This window comes from Struthio camelus, chromosome 7, assembly GCF_040807025.1.
Source record: "Struthio camelus isolate bStrCam1 chromosome 7, bStrCam1.hap1, whole genome shotgun sequence".
NCBI classification, from domain to species: Eukaryota; Metazoa; Chordata; class Aves; order Struthioniformes; family Struthionidae; genus Struthio; species Struthio camelus.
Window position 1 is genome coordinate 14,561,200 of NC_090948.1, and position 16,127 is coordinate 14,577,326.

Below are 16,127 nucleotides of genomic sequence, written 5' to 3' on the forward strand. Positions count from 1 at the left end.
AATGACAAGCACTTGGCTAGTCCTGAACGCGAGGGGCCAAAACGTTCTCAGTGAAGCTTAGGGGTAGCCCTAATCTGATCAATTTTACTTGTGATGAAAGTCTCACACAGTCTCCCACAGTACTTGGGGATTTACTGAACCGTATGAGTGCCACAGTCACAGACTGTTTTCACAAGATGTGAGAAAGGGAGTAGTGAAGAAGTAGCTTCATAGGCTCTAGGCCACTGGAAGATTTCTCTGGGCAAAGGTTATCAGCAGGTGTTTGTTTAATGCTTTGGCCTGCCTTGTATCCCTGAAGCGGAGGAAAAAACAGATTTAATGGAAAACACGATCTGGCGTTTAGTATACAACAGTTAGTTTTTACAAACTACATACCGTATTTTAGACAGAGCAAAACTGAGTTCCTAACTGCAAAAAGAAAATTTTTGCCAAACACGTTTCAGAAGCTCAAGTGCAAATGGCAACCTATACCTTGTAAAAAAGAGCTCATTCCATGTATTGCTATAGAACTCCTGTGGGTAACACCTGGTGGTACCTACCTCTGTTTTGATTAATGACATTCTAGCTATAGTATGGTGAAAGGAAATGCTACAGAAAATAGCACTGGAAACTTGGCAAATATTCTAGAAGTGATCATCTGCTTACAGTTCATGCTCTTCTTGTACATAAAATGATTTCTCATTAATCGTTTTAAGCTTAGGAATCTGGTTAAGAGTATGCTGCAAATTTGCAAAAATCCACGTGAATTGACAAAAATGAAGGAAAAATGTTTCTGCTTGGCCTGTGTGTCTTCCCATTGAATGTTCATTTCATATAATCTATTTTTAACCTGTAATTGATGCAGCTCTCTGATGTTTGCTTCACATTGCAACTGAAGGTCCCGCATTTGATTTTCATGTTTCTGATGCTGAGCCAGTCTCTCATTTTTTTGTCTCTTTTCTTCTTGAATACCAAACTAGGAAAAAAAAAAAAAAGATTTATATTGTACCTCTAGAGAAAACAATTTGCATGTGAGTCAAGGAACTGCATACAACAGAATAAACATATACAGCATAGTCAAACAGAATGGTTTTAAAAGACTTGAACAATCTTCATGTTTTCTTTATTCTTCCTTTTTTTGAATTTCTACCAAGGCAGTGTCTTCACAGTTTTGTCCATCACTCCATTTCTGTCTCCCCTCTAATCCTTCCTTAGAAGGTATTTGTACTGTGGAGTCCAGAACTGGACCCAGCACTCCAGAATATGCCCTTACCAATGCTGAGTAGAGAGAAAGAATCACCTCCCTCGACCTGCTAGCAGTGCTCTTCCTAATACAGCTCAGGAGGCTGTTGGCCTCGTTTGCCACAAGCACACAGTGCTGACCCACGTTCAGCTCGTTCACCAGGATGCCAACGGCCTTTTCCGCAAAGCTGCTTTCCAGCTGTTTTTTGCCCAGCCTGCACTGGTGCGTGGAGTTACTCCTTCCCAGCTGCAGGGTTTTCCATTCCCTGTGTTGAATTTAATGAAATTCCTGTTGGCCCATTTCTCCAGCCTACTGAGGTCCCTCTGGATAACAGCACAACCTCCTAGATTAACAACCACTACTACCAGTTTTGTATCACCTGCAAACTTGCTGAGGGCGCACTCTGCCTCATCATCACATTTACATCACACCAAACATTTACACTATTAAACCTGTTTTTATTAGTCACCTGCTTAATTTTTTCACGATCTTGGTCTGGAGAAGCTAATGAGTTGATTCTTAAACTTTTCTTGAACATAGCCATTCGAGTCTTTGCTTCACTTCGTTGGATTTTAGGCAGTCTTGCTCTTTCCTGAGTTTGCTTATTCTTTAGCTCCTCAATAAGTCGTTGATTATATCTCTGCATTTGCTCTGTTTCCTAAAAAATTAATGACATAGAAATGTTATAGAGTATCTGCTGGAACGTTTAGATCTCATTTCATCAACAAGCATGTTGTCTGAGTCCGTTTTTTTCAGCAGACCAGACCCACTGATATGCAATGGGGAGGAGGTGGTCTTCCATTTATTCCAAAGCTCCATATCATGCCCAATTCAGTCAAGATTATCTAGCGCTCTGAAGAATATGGATATATTTTACCAGTGCTTGTTGAACTCCTGACACATGCATACACACACACACACGTATATATATAAAAATAAATAGAGACAGACAGAGAAAGGGAGGGTGAGGGTGAAAGAGAGAGAGAGAGAGAGACAGATAGACAGACAGACAGACTTCAGTAGAATTGAATTTCTGCCACAGCAGTTGCGAAGTGACTGGACACCAACTTTGTTTCACAGCTAGGAAAAACAAAAGGTAGTACAGAGATAAACCATATAGAAACAAACTTCAGGGGAGGCTGGTCATGATTCAATGACCAAGGAGATTCAACAATATCTTTCTATTGGTTTGGGATGTTAAACAAAATTATATATTTTTAAATATCTGTTGAATAAATCCATTCAGTGTATTCTACAAAAAACAATACCAAATGCCTTGCAGAAGATAAAAGTATCATTTCCTCAACTTTTATAGGCTTTAGGTCTAAGGAGACAGTTTTCAGCTACTTGCCCCAAAAGCTATTCAGGTCATCATTCTGTTCATTTAATTCCAGGATGACTTACTAATGAGTATATTTATTTAACCACAAGACCATATAACAGGGTGAACTAACACACACATTAAATAAGCGGAACAAAGTGCTTCCATGCACTACCATGTCATTTAATTAAGAAGATTAAGTTTTTAACAGATGATATACAGCATGAAAAGACCTGCATGGGCCTTGCCTAGGCAAACAAACAGCTACCAGTAGAGACCTTAAGACTACCTGATAAAAAACAAACCACCCTCCCCCCCCCCCATACAGATTATGATACACAAAGGAAAGTGTCAAAGTCAGTACTAACTTTTTCATGCCTCTTAAGTAGCTGGTGTCTCTGCATGAAGTACTGATCTTTGAGTTGCTGTTTGAGGAGCTGATGTTTTTCTTGCAAGTGTCGCTCTTCCAGCTCCCAGATCGCAGCTTCACGAGCTGCAGAAAGAGGAAGGCTGGTTCAGAAAGTACGATACAATACTTTTTAATCTACAGGCAAGGGTATGTTTAAAAACGACCTACAAGTGAATTTTAAGAACAATGCTACTCCATAGTGTAAGTTTTATTACAGTTTTAGTTTAATCCTGAAGGCGTTTGATTTCATACATTTAAGGCAGACTTATTATTTTACTAAAACACAACACAAAAAAATTTGGTTTTAAGGAGAGAGTACAATGCAGGATACCTCTCATGAGCTGCTGTTTGTTGTTGAGGCAATCTCGTTCAATAGTGGCTAGTTCTGTCTTTTGTTGCTGAATAATTTTCTTCAGCGACGCATCCAGTTCTTGCTGCTGCTTCTGCACAAATTCCTGCTCCTGTTAAAAAGCAATGGAAATAAGTGGAATTACGTTCTTCTAATCGCATTACATTTTAATAAGATTCTCAGTTCTCTCAGTGTTTAACTGTATATAAAAACAAATACACCTTTGAGTTAATTTAATTGAGTTAACATGCCTAAGCTACAAAGTTATGCATCTCTTGTGTTTTCCACATAGAGAGAGCGGATACTTATAAATTTTACCTTCAGGAATAAGACCAAAGGCAACAAACTAACCAATAATCTACAATTCATTCTGCTTCTTGCCTCTCAAAAACAAGCTTGCAGGTTCAAAGCTAGCAAACACAGGTGTGCTCAACATAAAGCTGATCTCATCGTATCGAGATTATATATTCAATGATATAAGAAAACAAAAGTATTTATGATTGTTTTGCTTTGATTATGAAATAAAGCCTATTTATTTACAGTTGGGCCTCAAATTTGTCTCCCAGTCTCTGGGAGGTTTATCTTGTCATGAACACAAAGATATTGAGGCTGGAAGCTCTGCGAGATGCCTGAAAAGACACCCAAAGGCTTTTGCAGGAATTGCCTTTTGCAGGAATTGTAAACCTCAGCTCAGCAGTAGTCATACCACAGCTGGGCAGACTACTTGCAAAGCGAATGCGTGTGATGCAGTCCCCATACTGTCTGGGGCTTCCCGCTACCCAGAGCATCTCAGCCTGTTGCATCAGGTCATGAGAAGCAGGCAGCAGTAAGGATCCCCTTCTCTCCCCTCCCACGTACCAAGGGTGCACTGTTGCCTTTTTCCTCTTCACAACTATCACAAAAAAAGCACATGTACAAGCATGCAGGCATGCACACACACTCTTTAAGAACAAGAAATTAACATTTCTACCATGACATAAGAGTAAGTATAGTCAGAAGAAAGGAGAACGGTGGTGTACTGGCAGAGCCAGGACAGGCAGCTAAAGCACTTTCTGTTACACGTAATGAAACACAGTTAAAAGCAGTCTATTGAGGGGGAGGTGGGAAGAGGCAGGAAAACAGCACTGCCCTACGGGAAATCAGTGGAAGAGTGTCCTGAGCTACGTATTTTTTTCTTTTTAACTGAGTCCACGCTACTCACTAAAAGAGTCGACAGCAACATACGGAATTAGATGTTCATTAAAAGCACTTTTATTACGACCAGGAGAATCGTGGTTTTCCTCTTCACAGAAAGTTATTCAATAATAGGTGAGGCTTTCATCTCTCTCAGTGGTCAGCAGGGTAACATTTAGATGGGTAACACAAAACCAGAGGTGGAATAAGCTGGTGAAGATTTCAGACAGTGGCAGACCAGGAGGGCCATAAAGGACTGGAGGGGCAGGTTTGTAAACAGAATCAGACATTCCTAATGAAATATACTGACTGATGAAAAATACTGTTCTGCATTATTTCTAGATCGAAAGGGTGAGAGAAGTAGGAGTTTAGTATTCTGAAGGTGCAGGCGTATAAATAACACTGTATTTGAATTGCCAGGGATTTTCTTTATTTTGAGGGGGGGTGGACAGGAGACACAGCTGCTCTACATTCTCTACAGCTGTGAAACACATTTTATTTCAAGGGTGGTTATGGTCAAAAAGCAATTATACTTCAGAGATTTTACTCTCTCAATCATTTAAATATCATTGTTGTTCTCTACATTGTAAATTTTTAAAGACATCTTTAAGTTGCTAGCACTATAAGATAAACCAGGCAATCTCAGAAAACACAGGAGCCTTTCCGCTTCCCTCATCTAGCCAAGTATCCCATGGAAGAGAGATTATGGGCTTTCCTGAAGAGCGTGTTAGATGATGGAGAAGGCAGACAGTGCAATACAACTTGCCTTTTCAGAATTACCATTTGGTTTTCCCCAAAAATATCTTAAAATAAACTCATTATGTATTTTTAAAGTACATAGTTTCACTGCACACAGAGCATAAAATAGTCACTGTTTCTCACATGTGCTGAACAATTGATTTATTATATCAAGTATAATGTGTTTGTGAGAAACCAGTGTCTTGCCCCGAGTTGACTGCTACAGTAATGTTGATCTTTTCACTATGAATAGTGCATAGTTTTATATATTTGTGCTAACTGCTTTTGAGACACCAGGGAAATTGATCAGCACATATAAGCAGAAGCGAGAAGAAAAAACCACACATCTGGAAAATTAGGAAAATAAGCTTTTAAAATATATTTAAATATATTTTGGGACTTACATCCTGCATTTGCGCGTTGAAAAGCGTACACGAAGACAACTGAAAAGACTGAATCATAACCTGAGCAACACCCTGTGGGATACAATGTACTTCCCATGTCAGAATATAATAAAATATAGTTCTCCTCTTAAAAAGAATGAGACTCCGCCATATGCTAGTAGTATATATTAAAAATATCGAGGCTAATCACACAAAACCAGTCACTGACAGGAGAAATTCTACATATTCTAAGACAATAGAGCTGCACACTGTCTAGTACTTCTTTATCATTCCAAGTGAGGATCTTTCACCTTAATCAAAGATGCTCTACTTGGGAGGAAAAAAAAAAAAAAAAGAAAGAAAGGAAGAAAGAAAAAAAAGTCAGTCACTGCAAACACTATAAAAATTCAATTCTAAAACTATTTCCTTAAAAAAAAAGTTCAGAGACATATATCCTCAGTGGGGGAGAGTACTGTAGCTCAGGCAAATGCTATCCTGGGAAATCCTCTCCTGAACAGAGCATGTAACTCGCTAAAGTTTTCTACTAGGTCACTTGTGTAAACATTTAACCTTGAAGAGCTATTCAATCCAAACATGCCCTGTAGTGGTGCAGACTTCCTCTGCACAAGCTGTGCCCATCAGAAGAACAGGTTTCTAAAATATTTTAGGCTCCTTTCTACCTAGGTCATATAATGGCAGCAAGTTTGAAAGCGTGAAATTATATATGATGTCTTCTAAAGTTCCCGTACACCTACACTTTGACATTTAAATAACTACATTTTACCTAGTCTGTTCTGCTGCTACAAACAAGATACCTTATGCTTATACTTCCTGTATTTTCCTCCCCTGTGCTTACTGCTCAAAAATAACTACTGTGACCTTTGTAATTTGATGAACCTGTGGGATACTTACCACCCAAAAAAGCATTACAATGAAACCAGCTGTGGAAAAATACTGGGTTGTTCTGGTTAGGAACATTAAGCTTAAAAGCACAAACCTGGACATATGGCTGTTCCTACGTGACTACACACTGTACTCTCACAGGAAGGGATACGGGAGTGTTTGAAGAAAGAGAGTTGTATGTAGGGTTAGTCTGAGTTAAGTTGCATATTCACTCAACAACAACAAAAAGTGAAATTATCAAGCCGTGTGAATACTGCTGCTTTTTGCATTTTAGTAGCTTGAAGCTGCCGTTGTTACCTGAGCATGCTGGTTTTGTGCAAGCTCCTCTTTCTTGCGTTTCATGAGCTCTTTTCTCAGCTCTTTTGGTGCTTTCTCCACTTCACTTAAAACCTATAGTGTATATAAGCATGCAGAAGGTGGCGAGAAGAACACGTTTTTCTCCACAGCAAGCAATTTTGTGAACATAGGACATGCAGGTCATGCGCTAGAGGTAGTGGGAAGCGTGCATTACTTCAGTGGCAGAGATGTTAGTTTAGTGAAAGGAGCTTAATGAAAAGAGAAGAAACAATGCATGCTTTATGCATGCTACTGCAGTGCAGAAAGGAGGTATATGCCAGCTTCTTTTTGCATGCAAATGCTGAGCAGTGCTCTCAGAAATGGCAGTCTCTTGCTTGAGTTTTCCTGCAGCAGCTAGAATAGTCAATAGTTAAGAAAACCACCACCCGCAGAAGTGGTATTTTCTTGAAGCATTCCTGAAAAGGACTATAGAGTATGTTTATCTCATGGTAAAGCTGTGTGAAAAATAACTGGAAGTTTAAAATAACTTCCGCTGAAAAATAGCCGTTTCTGACACTCTCAACTCTCAACTCATAAGATGTCATTATTAGCTTCTCAAACAAAAATAACATTTACATAGGAGATATACTTAAATCTTGAAAAAAAAAATTGCAGAGACAAACCAAACTTTAAATGGTTATAGATGTTCAGTTCTGAAGAATTTTAAAGCAAAAAACTCCGGTAACTACGTTTGTAAGAAATTTTAAATTATACTTTATGCTGAAATGGTACATGTGGCCAGTCTGAGGTGAATCAGGCTAGATTAGCTGAATTTTTCTGAATATAACTTGGTTAAATCAACTTGCCATGAATCTGATAATTTGCTGATGTGTTTTAATTACCATGAAAAGTTAAGATAATTAAACACTGCACAATCCTAAATACAGCATGGGTACTTTCAGAGTGTCAGCTGCATTTTCCTTCAAACTGTAAGTCGCCTTCTTAAGCTTTAAATACAAAAGTATGTACCCAAAAACAAATGCCTGTTTGTTTAACAGTGGAAGCATCAGAAAACAGAGTCCAAATCACCACATGCTATTCCTGTTTCCGTGAAAGAACTGATTTTAGCTCAGAGCAATACACATAACTCTTCCCGCTTTCCCATGTAAGACCCAATCACCAGTAAATAGAAAGAGACTCAAAAATGCAAGAGGTTCCGCAAAAGAAGAAAAATTGTTACTTATATATCAACATAGGGTTCAGACTGAATACAACTTACACTTTCTCTATGCACTTCTGTACTACAGGATCATTCTATGCAAAAGCACTGACAATACAGACTTCTAAAGAAATCTCTGCGAGTCTAATAACTACTAAAGCAAATACTAGAGCCATTTATATACAAACAAGCACTACGCAATTGATCTGAAAAAGAAATAAAATAGCTTTCAGATGCAAAATCCATATGGGAACACATCACTTTCTCTTGTTCTAATGCAAGCAAATTAGCAGCATAAGGTGTCAGTGTCAAACGTCACTCATTCTGCATCAACCGTATACGACAAATGTAAAACTAACTGTAAACAATTTTAGTCTATCCAGACTCCCCTCTCCTAGCTCTCCTCTGAGTTAAAAAAAAATTGACATAACTGCTGTTAATTCTTATAGACAAATTGTAAATCTGAAAAGCACACGTTTAATGAAAATCTAACAAATTAACAAAAAAGGAAGTGAAATGTGTCTTAGTGGCAGTCAAGACTATATTTTATCTGAAATTCTAATTAGATAAATACTAAGTTATATCTGGATTTATTTAAAGGAGAAATCTCAATTTTTTATTTTTATTTGTTACCATCTTTAACAAAATACTTTTTCTTGATGTTGTATTTGAGAAAAAATATTTTATTAAAGATTCTGTGAAACGTCTGTGCATTTGGTAACATTTTCTAGATGAATCAATAGCTGAAAACTCCTATTAGCTGTTTTTATTTCACGTTAAGCAGTAAAAACAAAAGGAATAATACTGACTGCTAGCACCCCCTCCCCAACTCACGATAGCATACAAGGTTAACAAGGGTTCTGAGAGTCCCAATCTCAACCATTTCCTATGGCCATATCCCTTATCTTCTGTATTACCACTGTGGCGTCTTACCTCCTTTTTTTTGTTCTTCAACATGTTCTGGAATTTGGACAATTCCTTCTCCTGTTCTGCTTTGATACGTTTTGCTTCATCTCGTAAACGATTTGTGTGTTCCTGTTCCAAGCGCTCTATTGTCTGTTTCTGCTGCTTTTCTAGATTTTCTATTTCTTGATCATACTGTCGCTTTTTACTCTGTAAAAATAATTCCATTTAATTTGGCATCTTTTTCGGGAAGGCTGAATATTGTACAGTGACACAAGCTGGGCAATCACCATAATGCAAAACATTGCCATTAGTAGCACAGAGTATGAAAAAGGAGCTACAACAACAATCATAGAAGGAAAGACTTTCACTGCTGCTGCTAGTGCCCTACCTACTCCATCAGGACAGCATCTTTAAGAGTATTAGTTTTACGCCAAAAAGCTACATATTTTGTTGGTATCAAAACAAACAAAAAAAACTCACTGTCATTTCCTGTTCAAAACGTCTGTACATCTGTTCTCGCTGTTGCAAGAGTTTATTACTGAGCTGCTGTTGAGCTCTCTGCTCTTCCTTCTGAAGAAGTCTTAGCTCTCTCAGCTCTTGACGCCTAATAATGAAAAAGAGCTTTTTAACATTAACAGGACAACAAAAGGTAAAAATTACAAAAAAACCCCCTACAGCTTAGGCTCGGTAAAGCTAGCTTTGAATTGGTTGTGTGTCATTTTAAGAAATACTTTGCTTTCCTTTCAATTAGCCAAAAAAAATTGAACGGATTTCAATCGCCAAACATTACAGAAATAAGTCCGCTAGCCCTCCTCTTTTATTCAAAAAGAAAAAAAATTAGTTGCTAGGTTCAAGACACCAAAACCTCTTGTAAAATTACTTTAAAAGAGGCTTACCGTAGAAATCTCATTTCTTCACTTTTTGAGTCATTTTCAGTAACTATTTTTGATGTGGTCACACTCACTTCTACTCCATCAACTACAAACTTGCGAGTTTTCTTTAATGTTTTCTTTTGTCTTCTAGTTTCCTGAATAAAACATTGGTTAATTATTCCATGCTTAAGTCAGTAACACACTTTTTTTCTCTTTTTTTCTTAATATTAAATTACTTTAGATATTTTTCTGGAGGCCTAATGGGTAGCAATCAGGAGTGCTCAATTATCAGGTACATCACTTCTCAACTGAGAACTCGAAACATTTTAAGATACTCTAACTTTCTTTAGTCAGTAAAGGAAAACCATGACTACTGATCATTTAAATTGCCATTCAGAGGGAAAACAAATCTAAATAATCCCGCAACAGAGCTGATACAGTTTTATTTTCTAGAGTTGAAGACTGTATGCTTCTGCCCATAGTTTTCCCAGTTAGCAAAAGGCATTTACTTCTGAAAAACAAACCAAAACTGAACAGTGATTTACTCACCTTACCAATTCTGCTTTGGAAGTAAGTTAGGCCAACAAGTTTATATTTTTGTCATTATATGTTACTAATCAATCAATTACATGATGATCTTGCTAAGAGAACGCAAGAAGTTCTCATTTCTCAGAGCTGCTACTGTTTTATTACAGAGCAAAAAAGCCAGTTGAACCTGAGTCTCCATCGTGCTAGAACTATTGCAAACATACCAAAGTCATGCTTGTGCAGCTATGTCAAGTTGCAATTTTTTTTTGTTTTTTTAAATAGATGGTTACACAGATACTATCCTAGTATATTAGTGTAAAGATAAAAATAAAGTTCATATTCCGGAATGTGCTTGATCTGGATAAGCACATTTACATTGGTGTAATTGCATCAGTTATAGTACAACCAAAGCAGTACAGTTTTGATCACACTGTGAAATTTACAGTAAAAATGATTTACTTCTTATATGTTAGTTTATGTTTTTAAATATAATTACACAATGAAATAGGAAAATTATTAGCACCTCTGTCACTACTTGCTTTGCTGCATAACTGCACAAAACCCAGGCATCAGCAGTGCATTTCAGAATACCTCAGCTTCTGCAGGTCTATATATTCCAAAGTGCTACACTAGTTTTTCACTAGATAATTGTCTTAGTTTCAAAGGTAAAGCTGGCAGATGATTTTAGGGTCACAATCACGTAAGATATTAAAAAGTATATGGTTGCTTATACTTACTTGTAAAGATATTGATCCTGTCTCTTTGTTTTTACTGAGGAAGCTAGAAATGGACAAGTTCAAATCTATGCTGCTGTTGTCAGCTGCAGAACCAGTGCCTGAATCCGCATCATTTTCCTTTAGAGTCTCTGATTCCAGCTGCTGTAATGTTTCAGTATGGTCTCGGTTATCTGTTTTGACTTTTTCCTCATTTTCTTCAGTGCTAATGCTAATACTGGGAACTGGAGTCAGTTCAGAGTCATCAGCTTGTTCACCTGCTGCATCTCGAAGCTTATTCTTCACTACTTCATCTGAGGTAATTTCTGAATGTTCTTTGTCTACCTGAGTACTGGTTTTCAGGATAGTCTCAGGTCTGTGCCCTTCTGAATCCTGGTCCATCTCAGTTGGTTTATCCACCGCTTTCTCAGGAACATCTTCAGTCTTACTCTCTATTGCCTTCTGGTCTGCGTTTTCTTTTCCAGAGTCTTTGGTCTCTCTTTCCTCCGTGCTGCTTATTTTACAAATATCCTCATTCTCACCTTCTTCCAGTTTCTTGTCTACTTTGATTTCCTTATCTTGGCTTTTAGACAGCGTTTCTTCAGAGCTGTTTATCTCATGGACCTCCTTAGGCTGACTTTCCATTAGTTTATCCTCTGTCTCAGGTATTTTGTCCCCATCGCTGATCTGAGTTTCACCAGTTCTGCCTATCTCCTGAATATTGTCAACTCCATGGCTTATTAGTTCCTTTTCTTCATCAGCCACTTTATCCTCAGCACTAGCTAGAATTTCTGTAGTGGAGTCTATCATCACCTCTTTCTGAGCTTCGTCTTTAACTTCCTTTTGCTCTGTAGCATTTTCTGCAGTGACCTCTCCATTTTTATTTTCTGGAAGATCTGCTCTGTTTTCCTTCTCTTCTTTTTCACCAGTTTCCTTGGAAAAGGCTTCTCCAGTTTCAATGCTGTTTTCAGTTGTGGGTGCTATTATCAGCTTATTTTCTTCTGTCTGTTTATTTCCCATCTCTTTTTCTTTCTCTATTTTTAGGTTGTGTTCATCCTTTATTTCTGGTTTGGTAACCACAACAAGTTCTTTCTTTCCTTTCTGGGGTTCAATATCTTCATGTGCTTCCTCTAGGCTTTCTGTATTCTTTTCAATTGCCAATATTTTGCCTTGCTCACCTTTATCAGTTGGCACAGAACTATCCTGCACTTTCATATTGTCAACAGCAGTATCAGACATGTTATCAGCTGTTTTCTCAAATTTAACATCCTCAGATTCATCTCCAGTTGTTTTATCATCTGGAAATATACTGCTGTTTTTCTCCTCAGTTGCATTACTTTCTGTTTTCTCAGAAAGAGATTCCAGAACAGAGGCATTCTGTGAAAGTTTATCCTCTTCGGAGCTGGCAATACTAAGGTCAGAGGATGCACGCTTGTCTGTAGGTAACTGCTAAAAAAATTAAAGGAAGAAAAATATTTAATCATTCTCTAGTTCAAGTAAAGCACAGTTCTACTAAAAATACTTGAAGGGAGATTAATATATTTTACTTAGAGGCAGAGTTACATAAATTTAACAATCTTGACTAATTAGCTAGGTGTTGTCACAGAACAAGTACATGAACTACAGATGGGCTCTTCTGAACAGAACACAACTTCACGAGAACCCTCTTCCACCTCCTATAATTTCATAAAGTATACCTCAATTGAAGGAAAAGGATCATGGTCAGCCTTCTCTGCCATATACTTAATGGAGTCTCTTGCAATCACTTTGCTCCTTATTTTACTATTTCAGCTCCCCTGGTAGTTCCCCATCTACAGTTGGCTTTGAAAGACCAGGGCCAGGCTGGCAATGTAGAAACCATTTAGCTTTAGTTACTGCAGCACTTATGTAACATCATGATCTTCTACTGCCTCATCAAAAAGATTAGCTTTCCTTTTCTTCTTGGTCAAAGTGTCCAATAAATGCTCGGCTTCTTCTTTAATCATTGTGAAAATTTGTTAAAACAGTGAAAATTTCCTGCAGATATGAATAAGTGGTAATACAGAACTAGAATAGAAACAGTTACATACTTATACCTATGGAAAGTGTTGTTGCTGGAATATGAATGAATGTTATCAGATTACATACGGACATATACAAAAGAATAAAGTATCATTTTAATCATAATTGCCCTTTCGCTCTTCAAAGTGATTATGATATATCTCTGTCTATATTTACTGTTCAAACCCTGTAATTTGTAGATCAGAGTTCCGATTTGGCATTGGGAACACACTAGGTTAGCTAATATAACAAGCATGGGTTTGATCACACGTTTGCTACCTACCTTAAGGTCTTCTGAGTAAGCATACAGAAAACAATTCCTTTTAAGCTAAAAATGCATTTTAAAATATTTCATCATATAAATGTTCCAGAAGCTTAGTGCTGTTTTCCAACCAGTATTTAAAAGGAACACAAGTAAATAAGGTAAATGCATCTACCTCACAATTTCCTAAACCGTTATGGGAAGCCCTCTCAAATACTACACGGCAGCAACTCACAATTGTCTGCAGCTAACCAAGTCACAGGGCGAACTTCACCCCCTCCCCCCCCCCTTCCCTCCTGTAGACTGATGGCTTCGCAGCCAAATCAGCAGGGGCATGGGATGCCTGAGGAGACGGAGACCATCTCACCAGCCCTGGAGACGCCGGTGGGAACGTGGGCTTGGAGTTCTGCTGGGGATATAGGCAGAGTGGTATGAAGGCCAAGGGATCACCTAGCTTGGGGAGGGATGAGGAGGGAAGGGAGGCGTGCATCTCGTGCATGTGTATTTGGCTTAGCAAAACCCAGGAAGCAACTGCTACCGCTGCCAGTACTTGCAGCTACTGGTGCTAGTCAATGTCACTGTTGATAGTACTTGAGCCAGTTCGGCCTGAGAGCTGATAACCTGTACGGTCTGCAACCTGCTAGCACATGATCGTACTTCTGGGTTTTGCCCCTTGAGCAACTGAATTGGCCTGATCAGATTCCTAAGCATCTTCAGAAATATACGTATCTTTATATCTGTAGAAGACACGCAATCTGTTCTTGGTAAGGCATGTTCGCTTGCTTTGGGGTTTTCCTGTGACAGGCACTTTGCAAAATCACAAACTTCGTCTACAGCATAGTGCTCATATATCTTCCATAACGATTTAATCATCGTACAGAACATACAAATATGTTTATATGGTCATCTAATCATATGAATTCAAAACCATTTATACAAAAATAAGTTAAAAATTCATCTCACTATATACAGATGTAAACATAAATGTACATAATATTCATTATTAGCAGTTCTTAAAGGGTTTAAACACACACTTATTTTGAAAATATTGGTTTCTTATTTTGTAGTAAGATTACAGTATAATTATTTTATTCTTAGAAAACTTAAGGCAAGAATTGGACAGAATCAGAAAATTTTTCCACAGGAAAAAAAATCGTAACTAAAACTATTTGCACATTTAAAAACGTAAATTTTAAACTGACCAGAGAATTTTCTGTTTCCTCCTCTTCATCCTCATCTTTACCATCTTCAACTTCTTCTGTAACCTCAGCCTTAGCTTCTGCAATCAATTCTCTTATTGGTTTATTGGAAGTAACAGTAACAAATGGATGCTTGTGAAAATAAAAATAAGCACAATGGTAAGTGCCGACTCCAGTGTAGGCAGTGGGAAAATCGTAACGTTTCTCTGAACTTATTTCTCTGAAGTTACATTTTAGTCTCTCTAAAACCTGAAGATTCCTAGTGTTAGCATTAATCAAAAGGGTCTTTATCAATGCAGATTTTTCTGAGGAAGTTTTAGAATCAAAACATCAGTATTCATATATCTACTGTGGTAAGTAGCCTAATAAACATATTAAAAATACAGGTAGTTCATTTATACTGACCTGCTTCACAATCCAAAGAATAAAAGTAGAAAGATATTTTAAAGGGCTATTTTTCCTGAAAAGGGGTTTCATCTCTTTTTAGTTCCACAGTTAAACTATTTCCTGATAGATTTTATCTAAAAACAGTTTATCTAGAAAAATACAGCTTTGCCTCTAGAACATTTTTTCCTAACAAGAGCTAAAAATCCAACATTTTTACTTAAGAGAAAACAGCTACCTGTTCCTCTCTTACCCCTACTGTCTGAGTGTTCTTTCTCTGCTTGGTCCTGCTGCTTAAATCCATTCAACATGCTGGAGGTAAACGCGTGCTGACGTTAAACAGAATCAAACGTACCTAGTCCCATCTACTCCTGTTTAGCTATTCTGCAGTGACAGCATTACAGAAGGCAGCTGAGCACTAAAGCTTTTAAAACACCTGTCAGCAATAGATTGCTTATGTAAATACATCTTCATCCATTAGAAGCATCGAAGTACAATTTAAATACTCACAAAGTAAACAGTTACATATATCAAAATATGCAAGCACAGAATTTGGTCTGCTTTTGGTGTTATTTCATCAGAATTTACCAAATGAGGATCAGTCCAACAATGTTAAATAAAGACTGTGTACAAACACTTAATTCTTAATTATTTAAATCTTTACCACAATACTGCTCGACTTTTAAAAGAAAAAACAATAGCTCTTAACAGTTAATTCTTCCTACCTGTAGAAGTTGAGTTGCACTCCATCTTGCATCTACATTCTTTTCCAAACATTTCTTTAGAAAATCTTTGAAATCTGATGACCTACATAAAAAGCAAACAGGCAATGGCTTTCCTTTAGCCTTGACATCAGACTAGTGCATAGTGAAATATTCCACATGCATCTACATTACAACTCCATGCCCTCCTACCCACTTAGAAAAATAGGACTGTACAGGAATGAAAAGAGCAATGTGACACAAATATCTTTAAAATTTTCCTCCATCTATAGCAAAGTTTACCTTTTGCACTGAATTTACAATATACCCCATCTGCTATACCACTAACTGGTACCACATAAACGTATTATAACGACTGAACAGAAGACACTGGCTTGTTTAATCTTTTCCTAGTATGAAATCCTTAAAAGTCTTCCTTTACTGTTTTTCTTTTCTTTTTCAGATTGTCTTCAAATCTTTTATTGCACTTGTAAAGAGCTATTTTATGTACATTTTAATGTTAAATTAG

The 16,127-nt window shown here is 37.5% G+C and overlaps 1 protein-coding gene across 4 annotated transcripts in view; it reads right to left on the reverse strand.

Annotated features, from left to right (window-relative positions):
* Positions 1-16,127, reverse strand: part of SLK (STE20 like kinase) — a 52,644-nt gene that overhangs the window by 7,157 nt on the left and 29,360 nt on the right. Inside the window, exons 7-17 of one of the 4 annotated variants that reach the window (XM_068949719.1) lie at positions 15,623-15,704; positions 14,517-14,645; positions 11,037-12,461; positions 9,796-9,926; positions 9,380-9,503; positions 8,927-9,106; positions 6,796-6,888; positions 3,284-3,413; positions 2,912-3,036; positions 1,692-1,880; positions 830-955 (exon numbers count right to left, since the gene is read on the reverse strand). In XM_068949719.1, the coding sequence (XP_068805820.1) occupies positions 830-955; positions 1,692-1,880; positions 2,912-3,036; positions 3,284-3,413; positions 6,796-6,888; positions 8,927-9,106; positions 9,380-9,503; positions 9,796-9,926; positions 11,037-12,461; positions 14,517-14,645; positions 15,623-15,704 (2,734 nt within the window). The remainder of the gene's footprint in view (positions 1-829; positions 956-1,691; positions 1,881-2,911; positions 3,037-3,283; positions 3,414-6,795; positions 6,889-8,926; positions 9,107-9,379; positions 9,504-9,795; positions 9,927-11,036; positions 12,462-14,516; positions 14,646-15,622; positions 15,705-16,127) is intronic. The other 3 variants (XM_068949716.1, XM_068949717.1, XM_068949718.1) reach the window with 3 other exon arrangements.